General features: G+C 50.8%; 1 protein-coding gene across 1 annotated transcript in view; it reads left to right on the top strand.

Moving 5' to 3' along the window:
- Positions 1 to 9,132, top strand: part of POLR2F (polymerase (RNA) II (DNA directed) polypeptide F) — an 11,933-nt gene extending 2,801 nt beyond the window's left edge. The window contains exons 3-5 of the mRNA XM_006865196.1: positions 1,534 to 1,664; positions 8,722 to 8,793; positions 9,040 to 9,132. Coding sequence (XP_006865258.1) covers positions 1,534 to 1,664; positions 8,722 to 8,793; positions 9,040 to 9,130 — 294 coding nt within the window. The 3' untranslated portion in view covers positions 9,131 to 9,132. The remainder of the gene's footprint in view (positions 1 to 1,533; positions 1,665 to 8,721; positions 8,794 to 9,039) is intronic.
- The last annotated feature ends 4,781 nt before the right edge of the window (positions 9,133 to 13,913 follow it).

The raw sequence follows: 13,913 nt of genomic DNA, 5'->3' as shown, positions 1-13,913 counted from the left end.
AATCAGAGCATGTATTCCCATTGAGTCTTAGTCTTGGAAGGGGGTTTGCACTGAGGGGACCCGACCACTTGCCTTGATGTTTCCTGGGCAAGCAAGTTGCTTGTTCTTGTAGTAACAGTAGGTCTGCCTATGTTGTTTTATGTTTTTCCTGTAGGTCTTTCTTTCAAGAAGTATCTTCTGTTCTTCTAGCCACTCCAGGCTGGTCTGCTTGCCCTTTCAAGTGGGAATCTCCCATCTCTGGAGATCTGGATGTGGTTCAGGCTTCCACCTACAGTCTTATGTATTGCAGCGGCTCCGCAGGAAGCCTCCTTCACTGGGCATGTTGTCGCCCCGTTTTAGGTGTGAGGCAAGAATTTCTAATGTGGCTTGTTTAATCACTCACTGTTCATCCCGAGCACTTAGATCGCTATCTTACATATAGTTGTTGTTGTTGTTTTGTTGTTAGTATTGTCAAGTTGGTTCTCACTCAGTGACCCTGCATATAGCGCCTCTGAGGAGTCAGCACTCAGTAAATATTTACAGAATTAGTTATTTCTTCATTATGCAATTTAACCTCCTCCCTACAAAACTGTTTGCACCTTTTGTTCTCATCAAACTCCACAATTAGCTTTCTGCACCTAATCTGTTCTCTCTCTCCTTGGTTCCCTTGTGCAAGCTTTTCCATCTGCCTGGAATGGGTTTCTCTTGCTTGTTGGCCTGGCTGCTCCTACTCCTCTGTTAAGTCTCTGCACACTTCTCAAACCCAGGATGAATTTGACGCCCTCTCACCATTTCGTTAACTCGGCTGCATGATCATGTGTGGCCTTCTTAGCCCCTACTGCTCTGCTCCCATGTCTCCCCTAAAACAGGCTAACCAAGAACTGTTCTCTGTGCCAGTACATGTTTCCTGCCTTTTTTAGTCACATGACCCCGTGACTCAATTACTGTAGGTGGGGGGTGGGATGCCTGCTCCCAACTTCCTGCTTAGGGTTATTTGTCATCTAGGATACCTCTTGATAGAGCCAACATCCTGGGGACCCCTGTCCCCATCTCCTGACTCTTTGCCTCTCATATACATGGGTAGGCATTGGCTTTGGAAGTCACCAGACCTAGGCCATCCCAGCCTTTGACTAGGTCTTCTGGTTACGCTCACGATGTCTGAGCCTCTAGAGCAGGGGCTGCGATCCCTACTTGAGAAGGCTGTTGTGGGGACGAAGTAAGGCGTTAGCAAGGCAGTGCAGACTTGCTAGCCTGGAATAAGCGTTAACAGTAGTGAGTTTGATGGGGAGGGCCATTTGTGTCACCTCCTCCCTCCCCCTCCTCTCCCATAGCATGCACCCAGCAGGCTCTCCTTTCCACATGCAATGTCCTGGAGCCCTTGGTGATTCCTGGTGACCCTGTAGGATAGAGTAGAGCTGTCCCACCGGGTTCCCTCTTTCTCCTGGAGAGCAGCTGGTGGGTCCCAACTGCCGCCTTTTCCATTAGCAGCTGGGTGCTTAACCCCCTTTGTCACCAGACTCCCAGGTTTTCCTTCTTTTCTTTTTGGGTGTCCAGGAGGGCCAGGAGAACGTCGAGATCCTTCCATCAGGGGAGCGACCGCAGGCCAACCAGAAGCGGATCACCACGCCGTACATGACCAAGTATGAGCGAGCCCGCGTGCTGGGCACCCGAGCCCTCCAGATCGCGTGAGTGTGTGCCCCTCTTCTGCTTATCCTTCCCAGCCAGAACCTGGACACAGGCCCTCCTGTCACGGTGTGCCAGGCTTTGTGCTCAACCCCTCCCCCAGGGAGTTTACATCTGTGGGAGAAATGGCATCTGGGCATCGGAGAAGGACGTAGGAAAAATCACAGTGAAAACCCAGACTCACATGATGGCCTCTCAGGTCAGTGAAGCAAATCAAAAACAATGTGAATTCCCAAGCTCTAGGCTGCTAGTCAGACGGTAGCTCCCACTGGCTTATGGTGCGTCTTACCCCTGGGTGCAGTGTGGCCAGCCCAGAGGAGTGGGAAGGGCACTCCTTGTCAAGACGTGGGTGCTCAGGGAAGTGTGGGGTGCTGGAGGATCCATCCGTAGCCACCTTCTTCTCCTTCCTAAGTTGGGAGCCAGCTGAAGGAAAACAAGACTCAGATGATAGACAGTAGGCAGCTGGAGGTCCCTGGGCCCCAGCTCGGATTGTGTGGCCTTTGAACAGTGAGGTTGACTCCACAGTCAGAGACTGGGACTGCACAGCTGCCTGCTGAGGCCTTCGAGGGCACGGAGGAGCGTGGACGCTGTGGACAAGTGGCTTTGAGAGCAGGGACTGCAGAGACTGGCTCATAGAGACTCGCTCCGCAGACAGACAGGGCACTATCCTCCACCCACGGGGAGCCATGGAAAGGAAGCACCTGGCTGAGGAAAGGGGTCCAAACCTGCATGGGAGAGGTGTGAGAAATGGGCCTGTGGACGAGGGGCAGCAGCTCTGAGGGGTGGAGAATGCTGGAGGAGTAGTGATGCTCAGTCTGGGCAGGCAGTTCTGGGGTGTAACAATGACAGCTGTGTCCCCCTCACTGAAAGGCCCCACACCCGGGTGCAAGACCCTGGCTAGCCTGGCTGTACTCTGCAGTGGTTTGGGCCAGCCACATATGGCTATTGACATTTAAATTATGAAATGGAATTTATTGAAATGAACATGAATATCCAGTCCATCGTCACGGGTCACGTTCCAAGTGCAGTAGCCACCTATGGCTAGTGCACATCCAGAACATTCTGTCCTCACAGAGTGGCCTTCTCCTGGGCAGTGCTGGTCTAGCTGAAAGTGGCCCAGCAGGGAAGAAGCTTTTAGTCTTCAGCATGTGGTGAGACACTCTGTTAGCTCCTGTTGGGGTGTGAACATGTTGAAAGACGTAATCCCCCTCCTCTAGGTGTTCAGTTGGGTGGGGGTAGGGGACATGGTTATGAAAGTACAAAGAAACAGTAATTTCAGGGTGCCTGGGAAAGTCTCATGAAGGAATTAGAATTCACACAGGGACAAGTAAAGGGAGGAGATGGCTTTGAAGGTGCTCCAGGTACCAGATCAAGACAGATGCATGTGGATGGTTGGGGATGGCAAGTGGCTTGGGTCATGAGCTTGGGAAAGATGTCACTAGAGCCTTGAGTGAGCCTTAAGTTTCAAAGACTGGAGTTCATATGTGGGTGATGTGATGATGCATACAAATGTTTTTGAGGCAGACATTCAGACCACTGCTACAAAAGGGTATTGCTTCTCTTTGGGATTGTGCTATGGCCCCACTCTATCTTCTGACAAGGAAAGGGGAGCAGGTCTATATGCCATTAGTATCTGGTAGTAGGGAACCAGCGCTTGATGTTCTTACGTGCCTTTGAATAATGACCCTGTATAGATGGCCAAGTACTACTTGCTGAAAGTGAAGAAGACTTAAAATATTTACTGTTGAAGATCAAAGAGTACAGTCTTCAGTATGGATTACATCTCAATGTAAAGAAAAAAATCCCCACCACTGGACCAATAAACAGCATTATTATCAATGGAGAAAAGATTGAAGTTGTCAGGGACTTCATTCTTCTTGGATCAACTGTCAACACTCAAGGAAGCAGCAGGCAAATCAAATGACGCATTGCATTAGGCAAATCTGCTGCACAGGACCGTTTTAAAGTGTTGAAGAGCAAAGATGTCAGCTTGAAGACTAAGGAGGTGCGCCTGACCCAAGCCATGGTATTTTCAATAACCTCATATGCATGTGAAAGCTGGACAGTGAATAACAAAGACCGTAGAAGAACTGATGCTTTTGGGTTATGGTGTTGGAGGAGAATATTGAAAGTGCCATGGACTGCCAAAGGAACCAACAGATCTGTGTTGGAAGAAGTGCCGCCAGAGTGCTCCTTGGAGGCCAGGATGGCTAAACTTCGTCTCATACTTCGGACATATTGTCAGGAGGGACCAGTCGCTGGAGAAGGATATCATGTTTGATAGGGTGGAGGGTCAGAGAAAAAGAGGAAGACCCCCAGTGAGATGGATTGGCAAAATGGCAGCATCAGTGGGCTCAAGTGTGGCAACAATTGTGAGGTTGGCCCAGGATCCGGCAGTGTTTTGTTCTGTTGTGCGTAGGGTTGCTATTGACTCGATGGCACCTAACAACAAAATAGGGTTTCCAAGGAATGGCTGGTAGGTTTGAACCACCGTCCTTGCAGTTCAAACCGACCATGTCCAGTGCATTGGCCTGCTATACTACTGTGCTTAATGTTGTTATTAAGTGTTGACCCTGTGTAGGGTTTCCAAGGAGCGGAATAAATTTAGCATTCAGATGAAGGTTGAGTCTGGCTCATTAGCACCATCTGGTGGCTGATATTGTTTATCACATCCACTTCCTAAGGATTGTTGGCAAATGTGTTCAAGGATCCCATGGTAGGTGCCATCCATTTAGCTCTGACTCATAGTGACCCTATGCACAACAGAACAAAACACTGCCCTGTCCTGTGCCATCCTCACAATTGTTATACTTAAGCCCATTGCTGCTGCTGCTGCTTCAGTCCACCTTGTTGGGGATCTTCGTCTTTCTCACTGACCCTCTACTTTACCAAGCATGAGGTCCTTCTCCAGGGACTGGTCCTTCTGATAACATGTCTGAAATATGACAGATAATGTCATATCATCCTGGCTTGTAAGAAGCATTCTGGCTGTACTTCCTCCAACACAGATTTGTTTTTCTGGCAGTCCGTGATACTTTCAATATTCTTCTCCAGCACCATAACTCAAATGCATCAATTCTTCTACGGTCATCCTTATTCACAGACCAATTTTCACATGCGTATGAAGTGATGGAAAATACCATGGTTTGGGTCAGGTGCACCTTAGTTCTCAAACTAACAGCTTTATTCTTGTACACTTAAAAAGAGGTCTTGTGCAGCAAGTTTACCGAATGCAGTGCATCGTTTGGTTTCTTGACTGCTGCTTGCATGAGTGTTGATGGTGAATCCAAGAAAAATGAAATCTTTGACAACTTCAATGTTTTATCCATTTATCATGATGTTATTTATTGGTCTGATTGTGAGGATTTTGTTTTCTTCACATTGAGGTGCAACCTATACTGAAGGCTGTGGTCTTTGATTTTCATCAGTAAGGATTTTAAAACCTCTTCGCTTTCAGAAAGCAAGGTGGTATCATCTGTATATTGCAGGTTGTTAATGAGTCTTCTTCCAATCCTGATGCCACCTTCTTTTTCATAGAATCCAGTTTCTCAGATTATTTGTTCAGCATACAGATTGAAAAAATACGGTGAAAGAATACAACCCTGGCACACACCTTTCCTGATTTTAAGCCATTCGTTCTTTGTTCTGTTCAAACAACTGCCTCTTTATGTATAGGATCCTTGTGAGCACAGTTAAGTGTTCTAGAATACTTACTCTACACAGTGTTGTCCATAGCTTGTCATGAGCCACACAGTCGAAAGCCTTGGATAAATCACTGGACCGAAAGGTTGGTTTGAACCACAAGGTTAGTGATTTAAACTCAGCGTTCACTGCTTGGAAACCCTACACAGAGTCGCTACGAGTCGGAACTGACTCAATGGCACTTAACAACAATGGCAAACATCTTTGTGGTATTCTCTGCTTTCAGCCGAGAGCTAGCTGACGTCAGCAATAGCTCTAGTTCTATATACTCTTCTGAATCTGATACTGTTGTAGCTGGTTTTCAGCTATCTTTTACTTGCATGTAGATTAATGATGATGTTCAATGATTTCTGCATTCCATTGGGTCTCCTCTCTTGGGAATTGGCACACATACGGATCTGTTCTGTCAGTTGGCCAGGTAGCTGAGTGAGTATCTCCAGTGCTACATCAGTTTGTTGAAGGATTTCCATTTGTATTCTATCAATTCCCAGAGTCTTGTTCTTTGCCAATGCCTTCAGTGCAGCTCAGGACCATTGGGTCTTGATCATATGCTACCTCTTGAACATCACCCATTTCTCTTTGGCACAATGACTCTGTGTATTCCTGCCATCTTCTTTTGATGCTTTCTGCATCATTCGGTATTTTGCCCAGAGAATTCTTCACTGTCACAAGTCCTCGTGTGTGACAAATTACTGTTGAGAGTGTGACAATGATTAAATATGCAATTCCCCAGTCCCCAGGTGTTTAGGTTTGGCAGGGAGATGGACCTAGTCACATAGGCCCTGCACACATTGTGTGCACATAGTAGGTGCTGGGGGAATGAGTGCTCTTCAGTTACTCCTCTTGGAAGAAGTAAGGCTGACGTAGACCAGGAGAGCACCTTGCCCTGTTCTTTGAAGGTTTATGTATAGAGGCAGTATAGGCGGCTACATCCCTAACCCACTTACATTGAGTCGATTCTGACTCATTGTGCCCTGTAGGGCACAGGAGAACTGCTCCTTGGGTTTCTGAGACTGTAAATCTTTCTGGGAGCAGGTAGCCTCAGCTTTTGCTCGAGGTGTGGCTGGTGGGTTTGAACCACTCACCTTGTGTTTACTAGCTCAGTGCCTTACCCATTTTGCCACCAGGGCTCCTTCACAAAGGATATAAATCCCCAATCCACTGCCATCTACTGGATTCCGACTCATAGCTACCCTATATAGGATTTGGAGACTAAATGTGTACGAGAGCAGACAGCCTCATCTTTTTCCTGTGGAGCTGCTAATGGGTTTGAACCACTGACTTTGTGGCTAGCCAGTCCAGTGCTTATCCTACAGCACCACCAGGGCTTCTTGGAGGATATTGTTGTTGTTGTTATGTGCTGTTGAGTCCGTTGCAACTCATAGCGACCGGTGAGTGAGAGCCTGTGACTTTGCAGTCTAGTGCGTTTTCCCAGTTGTTGTTGTGAAGTGCTGTGGAGTTGGTTCTGACTCATAGTGAACCAGTCTGGGTTTTCCAAGAAGCAGCTGGTGGGTTTGAACCACTGACTTTGCAGTTCAAATTGACCTTGCAGACCAGTGCTTATCCTATAGTGCCATACCAGGACTCCATTATAGGGTTATGTGGAGTTGGTTCCGACTCATAGCGACCCTGTACGGGGTTTCTGAGGCTGTAAATCTTTTTGGGAGCTGAAAGCCTTATCTTTCTCCCACAGAACTGCTGGTAGTTTCGAACTGCTGACCTTGAGGTTAGCAGCCCGACTCTTAACCACTATGCTACCAGAGCTTCTTGGATTCCATTATAGGGGAAGTGAAATACTTGGTCTCCACCTTAGGAAAATGTTCAGGTTTTTGAGAGTAACAAATCAAAATATTCAACAGTAAAACAAGTGAATTGTTTGGTGTACACCGGTGTCTTGGAATTACCTAGCATCAGCATCACCTAGGGAGCTTTGCAAATAGAGATTTCTAGGCCCCTTCACCTCTGTTTTCTAGCATGAGCTCTTAGTCATTTCTGATGATGAGCCAAGTTCGGGATCTGTGTGACTGTGAGCTGGAATAGTCAAGGGCGTCTTCCTGGAGGAGGTGGGCCTCGAATCAGTCTCCTCTTGCCTGTTTCTGGAGTAGTTTTTTTTTTGGGTGGGGAGCACGCTGAACCCCAGGTGGTCTGTAGGAAACCTTCTGAGCAGGTAGTTCCAGTGCCGTGAGACAGGGCCTAGGAGAAACCTGTGCAGAAAGGGGAGGCCCTAAGGACACAGCCCGGGTGCTCCTGGGACACGGAGCCCAGCCAGGCTTGGAGGGGACACACAGTGGAAGGATCTGGCTGGAACCTGGGGTACGTGGAGGGAAGTAGCCTGAGAAGATGCCAGAATGGGGAGCAAGGAGCAGGTTGGGTTCTGGCCTGCTGGCCGTAGGAGTCGTAGAAGGATTATAAGCGGGAGAGCACCCTGGTCACAGACTGTGGAGACCGGGGAGTGGATCTCGAGACCACCAAAGGGGTTGTTGTTGTTGTTAATGCTGTTGAGTTGGTTCCGATTCATAGCAACCGTGTATAGGGTTTCCTAGGAGCTGCTGATAAGTTTGAACCGCTGACCTTGATGTTCATACTGACCTTGTAGTCCAGTGTGTTAAGCCACAGTGCCACACCAGGACTCTGAGGGAAATGTGGAGAGCTGGGCTCTGAGGCCACCAGGCTCTGGGTTTGAATCCAGTGGTCAGAATAGTGTGCCTCTGCACATGCTGTTCCCTGTACCTTCAATGCTCTGCCTTGCATCCGGGCTCTGGCATCTGCGATCAGCCCTGGGGATGGTCTTGGGTAGGGGGCTGACATGATGGATCATATGTTATAATGATTGTAGCTGATGTTGGTCATGTTCATCATACCTGTCATATTACGTGGTTAGGAAGCAGTACGTGGGGTTCAGATCTTGGCTTTGCCATTTACTGGCTGTGTGACCTTGAGCATGTTGCTAACCTATCTGTGCGTTAGAAATACAAACAGCACCACCGCCCACTGCAGTAGTAAGTAATGCATTGAGAGCAGCAGGCAGCCCCTGGGCAGCACTTACCTGCTGACTGTCATTATTTCAGCACCCCCACCATGCAGGCAAGGAGCTCTGGTAGCGTAGTGGTTACGAATCAGGCTGCTAACCTCAAGGTCGGCAGTTCAAAACTACCAGCTGTTCTGTGTGCTCCCACAAAGATTTGCAGCCTCGGAAACCCTGTGCAGAGTCACTAGGAGTTGGAACCGACTCCACGGTACTTAACAACAACAACCACCATGCTGCAGTGAGACGTCTGAGGTTTGGGGAGGTGAGAACACGGGTGCCCACCCTGACCTCCTGCTTGACCTCCCTGACATCTGTCTCTGTGCCCGCAGGATGTGTGCCCCCGTGATGGTGGAGCTGGAGGGGGAGACAGACCCCCTGCTCATCGCCATGAAGGAGCTCAAGTAAGTCACCCAGGTGGTGGGTCACTGCTGCGGAGCCCCCCCCCACCCCCAATGTCCTGGGAGGGACAGGCGTCTGTGTCTGTTGCCATGGGATGGCAGAGCCTTCCCGACACCGTCCCATACTCAGGGTGTGGAACACCTTTTAGCTGGTAGTTCCTTCCCAACAGAGTGCTCTCTACGTTCTGTCCCTGATGCATAGAGCTGGCCTCACCAGCCCTGCTGCCCTGAGACTTCTCCCTTCCACAGGGCCCGAAAGATCCCCATCATCATTCGCCGCTACCTGCCAGACGGGAGCTATGAGGACTGGGGCGTGGATGAACTCATCATCACCGACTGAGCCCCAGCCTCCTGCCTGCCCCACCTCGGCCTCTACTCTCCTGCTCTTCATCCGTGTAAATAATAAACTGCTCCGCCTCCTAGCCCGACACTTGTGCTATCTGTGGCCCGTCTTCCCTGGGCCTGCCTGGAGCACACAGCTGCCCCAGAGGCCCGTGACTGTCAGCTCTTTAAGAAGCCCCTGGCCCTTACCCCCATGGACCCCATCCCTCCCTGTCTCCCTGCTTCCCCAGAGCGACACCTCAGCTGCCTTCCCAGCACACAGACCAGCCTTTGTGCCCAGGGAACTGGTTGCCACGGAAACCCCCAATTTCCTCTCCAGTGGGGCCTGGCTGAAGGGGCTTCTCCCTTCTCAGGAGTATCACAGAGCAGGTCTCATCAAGCCGCCCATTGTTTCCTGAGGACCTGCCTCAAGCTCTTATCAGGGGCTCGGATCCCCTTTCAGGAGCAGTGTCCCAGCAGGAAGCTTGGGGACACAGCCATCTCCCGCCTCCCCAGCCAGAGCCTGCTGGGCAAGGCCACAGCTGGAGCCGGGCCGGAGCACCTGCCTGGCCCTACCCCCTCTGTCCCTGTTCCTACTCTGGCCACTGCCCCACTGCCCACACCTCTCTGCTCTGCCACACCCACCTCCTCTCCCAGCTTTGCGCCCCATCCCTGCGAACCTTAACTAGACTGGGTACCAGGATGACAGTGGGCAAGGAAGCTGGGTTCCTGGGGTCAGACCCCTCTGCCCTGCGTGAGCAGCCTTGGGGTGCTAATGAGTCATTCTGTACCTCATTTACCAGATCTGAGCATGACCTATCACATTGGCTCCTCCCTCAGAGGTACAGGGGAAAGCGAAGATCTTGACACCAAAGGGACTAGGGCGAGTTGGTACCCCAAATAGTCCAGCCTAAGCCTCCCCTGTCTCCTCCCCTTCCAGACTGACTTAGCCTCTACCGAGGCCTGGCCTGACCACGGTGTGCCCTGGACAGGGTGGGGATGATGTGCACCCACAGTTGGGCGCGGCCAGGGTGCTTATTGGTCTGGAGAAGGGTTAATTCAGGGGGCAGTGGACTTGCACCCCTTCCGCCTTCCTCCCAGCCTGTGGAATCCTTTAATCAAGTTGGGTGCTGAAATTTCAGCTCTGAAATGCCGCCTTTGTGCCGGCATCCAGGCGGCCGCCCCAGAGTACGGGGGTCATTTTCTCGGCCCCATTTCTCTAAATGGCCTCTTTGTTTTCTTCTGGGCTGCTCAGTATCAGATGTGATTAAAGGGAGATGGGGTTTGGGCGGGGAGGGGAGAAGGGAGAGGGTTAACCCTTAGGGCTGGGGTGTCAGGGAAACGGAAGAGAAAGGGGAGTTTTCTCTCACTGCCCCCTTCTCACTACTCTCTCCCTTGCAGGCCGGGGCTCTGCCTTCCACTGCTGCCTCTGTCTTGGGATGTGGTCAGAGCCCCTCAGTCCTTTCCAGAAACACCTGGCCCTTCTCTCCTTACAGGAGGAGGCCCCGTGCTCCCATGGCCTCAGCACATCCGGGACCTTTGGTCTCAGTGATGAGTCACCCGGTCTTCTGACTCCACTGGGGTCATTGGTCCCCCCACTCCCACATCTCCTGTGATCTTGGAGTCAGTCTCATGGGCTGTGGGGTCCTGGCGGGGTGTGTCTTCTTGATGTCCCCTTCTCCCGCTCACTGCCAGTGTCAGCTCCAGAGCCCGTTCCACTGAGAAGAGCAGCAGTGAACAGACTTAGGAAGAAACTGATGCCCTGCTTTTCAGTACCACTGGAAGGGTGGGTTGTGAAAACCTTGAGCATGCCCAGTCAGTGCTGATGATCTCTAGCGAAGTTCTAGACTAGATTATTCCACATTTGAAAGCTATTTGATAGAACGAACGAGGGGATCCTTGGGAACAAGCAGAGGGAGTGTCATCCGATGAACAGAATTTCTTTTGATGGTTAATGGTCTTAGAGATTGTGAATGGGATGGACACGTGTTTCTCGATTTTGGTCCACCATCAGGCAATATTGCCACATGACTATGAGTTCTGGTGTGGCTCTGTGGGTTAATTCACTAGACTGCAAAGTCGGCTTGAACTGCAAGGTCGGTGGTTCAAGCTCACCAACCACTCCTTGGAAACCCTGTACAGGGTTGGAATTGACTTGATGGCACTTAACAACAAGATGAATGGAGTCTTGGTGTGGTGATGTAGGATAAGTACTGGACTGCTAACCACAAGATAGATGGTTCAAACCCACCAGCTGTTCCTTGGAAACTATGTGGGGAGGGTCTCAATGAGTTGGAACTGACTCCATGGCACTCAACATAAACAATGATATAGAGAGGTTTAGTGGTGTACACACATGCCTCCTCATTTCAGTCTTTTATTAGTGCCTTGAATGATGACATTCAAGTTTACAGATACATAAAGCTAGTAAGTTGGATCCAGAAAGCCAAAAGATGGAAAATGGGTCAAAACTAGTAAGAAGACATCTGTTACAGATCAATGTAAAATCCTGCATTTTGCTCCAGTAAAACCAGCAGTTTTATAGTGTTGGAGGTGGGCTGACTCGACAGCAGATACTGTGTAAAGGGGCAGAGGCTTGCAGTTACCGCTGAGCCTGATGGGAGTCACAGGTTAGAGAAAGGTGCCCAAAGAGATGAAGAGGTCTGAGTTCCAGATCAAAGGAGATTGGCCACCCTGGGAGGATGGAACTAGCTCTTGGTGCCTCCAAGTCCTGACTAGGCGGAGGGGCTGGTGACCTTGGATGGAAGAAACAAATGAGAGGACTGTGGAGACATTAGCTGTGGTTCAGTGACAGGATCCCCACTCCAGTTGCCCCATGGGTGTCAGTAGGACTGTCTCCAGAGGGTTTTCTATGGCTGCTGTTTCAGAAGCAGATTGCCAGACCTTTCTACTGAGGTGCCTCTGTGAGCATGAACCAAAAGGTTAGCAGTGAGTGTGTAAATTGCACCACCCAGGGACTCTGAAAGTAAAAATAGGGCCAGCAGATGATGGGCAGGTAGAGATGGGGTAAGAACACACACTCGGGTCAGCCATCTGGAAAATGGGGCTAATAATGAGACCCACAGCATCATAGGTCTGCAGGACACAAGGCACTTGGCAAAGTGCTTGTCTGGGGAGCACTCAGTAGACGTTTTGGGCAGACAGGCTCTGGCAGGGTAGAAGGAAGAATTTCCAAGCACCAGGGCTATCAGTGGGATAAGTTGGTGAATGCCCCTTGTCTGGAGCTGTGAACTGCTGCGGAGTGGCTCCTTGGATCTCCCCCAGGACAGAGCACTTCTCGACAGGTCTCTGATCTGACGGGCAGTGCTGTGAGGACTCAGATCCTGAATAGGCCCATATGTGGGGTATGTGTGTTGGGGGGCTATGGCAGGTAGAGGGGTACAGCAAGAGAAGCTGATTGCAGACACAATGTGACTTGACCCACCTCCTCCCTTCACATTTTCCCGGTTTCCATCAAGTCGGTTCTGACTCACAGCAACCCCGTATGTGTCTGAGTAGAACTGTGCTCCACAGGGCTTCCAATGCCTGGGCTTCCTGAAGTCTGTCGCCAGGTTTTTCTCTCAAGGCATCTCTGGATGGATTCAAACCTCCAACCTTTCAGTGAGCAGCTGAGCATGTTAACCATTTCCACCCTTCCGGAGACTCCCTTCTCAACACCTGTCCCTTGGATTTGTTTCTACCTCCTTTCTGCTGGCTGAGCAACAGAGCAGCTTGATGGGTTCACACTGAATCCCAATTTGAGCCAATGAGGATCAGAGCGCCCTGTCTTCAGAGCCGGGGCAGCTGGCCAGTGGGAAGGCACCCATCTGAGACCCCACTCTCTGGGCACAGCTCAGCTCCACTGGGGCACCAGTTGTCCTCACCCACCTAACCCACATTACTGCCCCAGCTTCTTAGGGGAGATGAGGAGACCTTTAGGTTCTCTATTCTTTGTCTTCCTTCCATCCCTAGCTCTTTCCCGAAAGTATTTAAGAAGCACAGGTACAGGGAGAAGAGACCAGGAGACAGGCCAGGCCAAGCCCGCCAAGCAGGTAGCAGGCACCTTTACTTTTATTATGTGGAATGCTTAATGCAGAGTTAATAGGGGCTGAAGTAGCTGGAGGAGGAGAGGGGGGGCTACCGAGATAAATAAGGGGGACAGTAATGAGTTACATGTGGATGTGGGGCTGTAGAACAGGAAAGTAGGGGCAGAGAAAGCTACATATTTTATTCCAATACCACTGGGGGAGGCAAAGGGCAAAAGGCCAGGGCAGAACGCACGTGTCTTCAACCTGCTGCCAGCCACCTGGCTGCTGGGACCAGCCCCTCCTCCTGGAGCCCAGGGGTTGAGCCTGAGCAGCTAGACCTCTCAGGGAGTCCAGGGACATGGGGCTGACAGAGCAGAGGCCAGAGTTTGGCCAGGGGAAGAAGGGCGCTGGACAGGAGCCTGGGGCGGAAGCTCCGTGAATTGTCTGTGTATGCCTGTGTTCCACAACCTCTGCCTGACCTCCAGGAACGAGCCCCGCAGGAGGCCTGGAATAAGGTACTAAGGTTACTGGCACAGAACTGGATCTGGGGGAGCTCTGTGCCAACCCGTGCCGGTGTTCATGAGGCGAGGGCCCATTGAGGGGTCATGGGGAACCTCCAGCCCCACTGCCACCCTATAAGGTTGTTTGGAGTTGCAGGCACTGACGTGGTCTCTGGTTGACCTGGCCCTCCCCCCACACTCAGGTACATGACAGAGGGGTGTGCCAGGCCCCTCACACCCCATGGCAAAGTTTCCAATGGGTGTCCCTCCTCCT

The sequence above is a fragment of the Chrysochloris asiatica genome, unplaced genomic scaffold (genome assembly GCF_000296735.1).
Source record: "Chrysochloris asiatica unplaced genomic scaffold, ChrAsi1.0 scaffold00076, whole genome shotgun sequence".
Classification (NCBI taxonomy): domain Eukaryota; kingdom Metazoa; phylum Chordata; class Mammalia; order Afrosoricida; family Chrysochloridae; genus Chrysochloris; species Chrysochloris asiatica.
The sequence above is the reverse complement of the archived record's forward strand: the minus strand, read 5'-3'. Positions and strand labels throughout refer to the sequence as shown.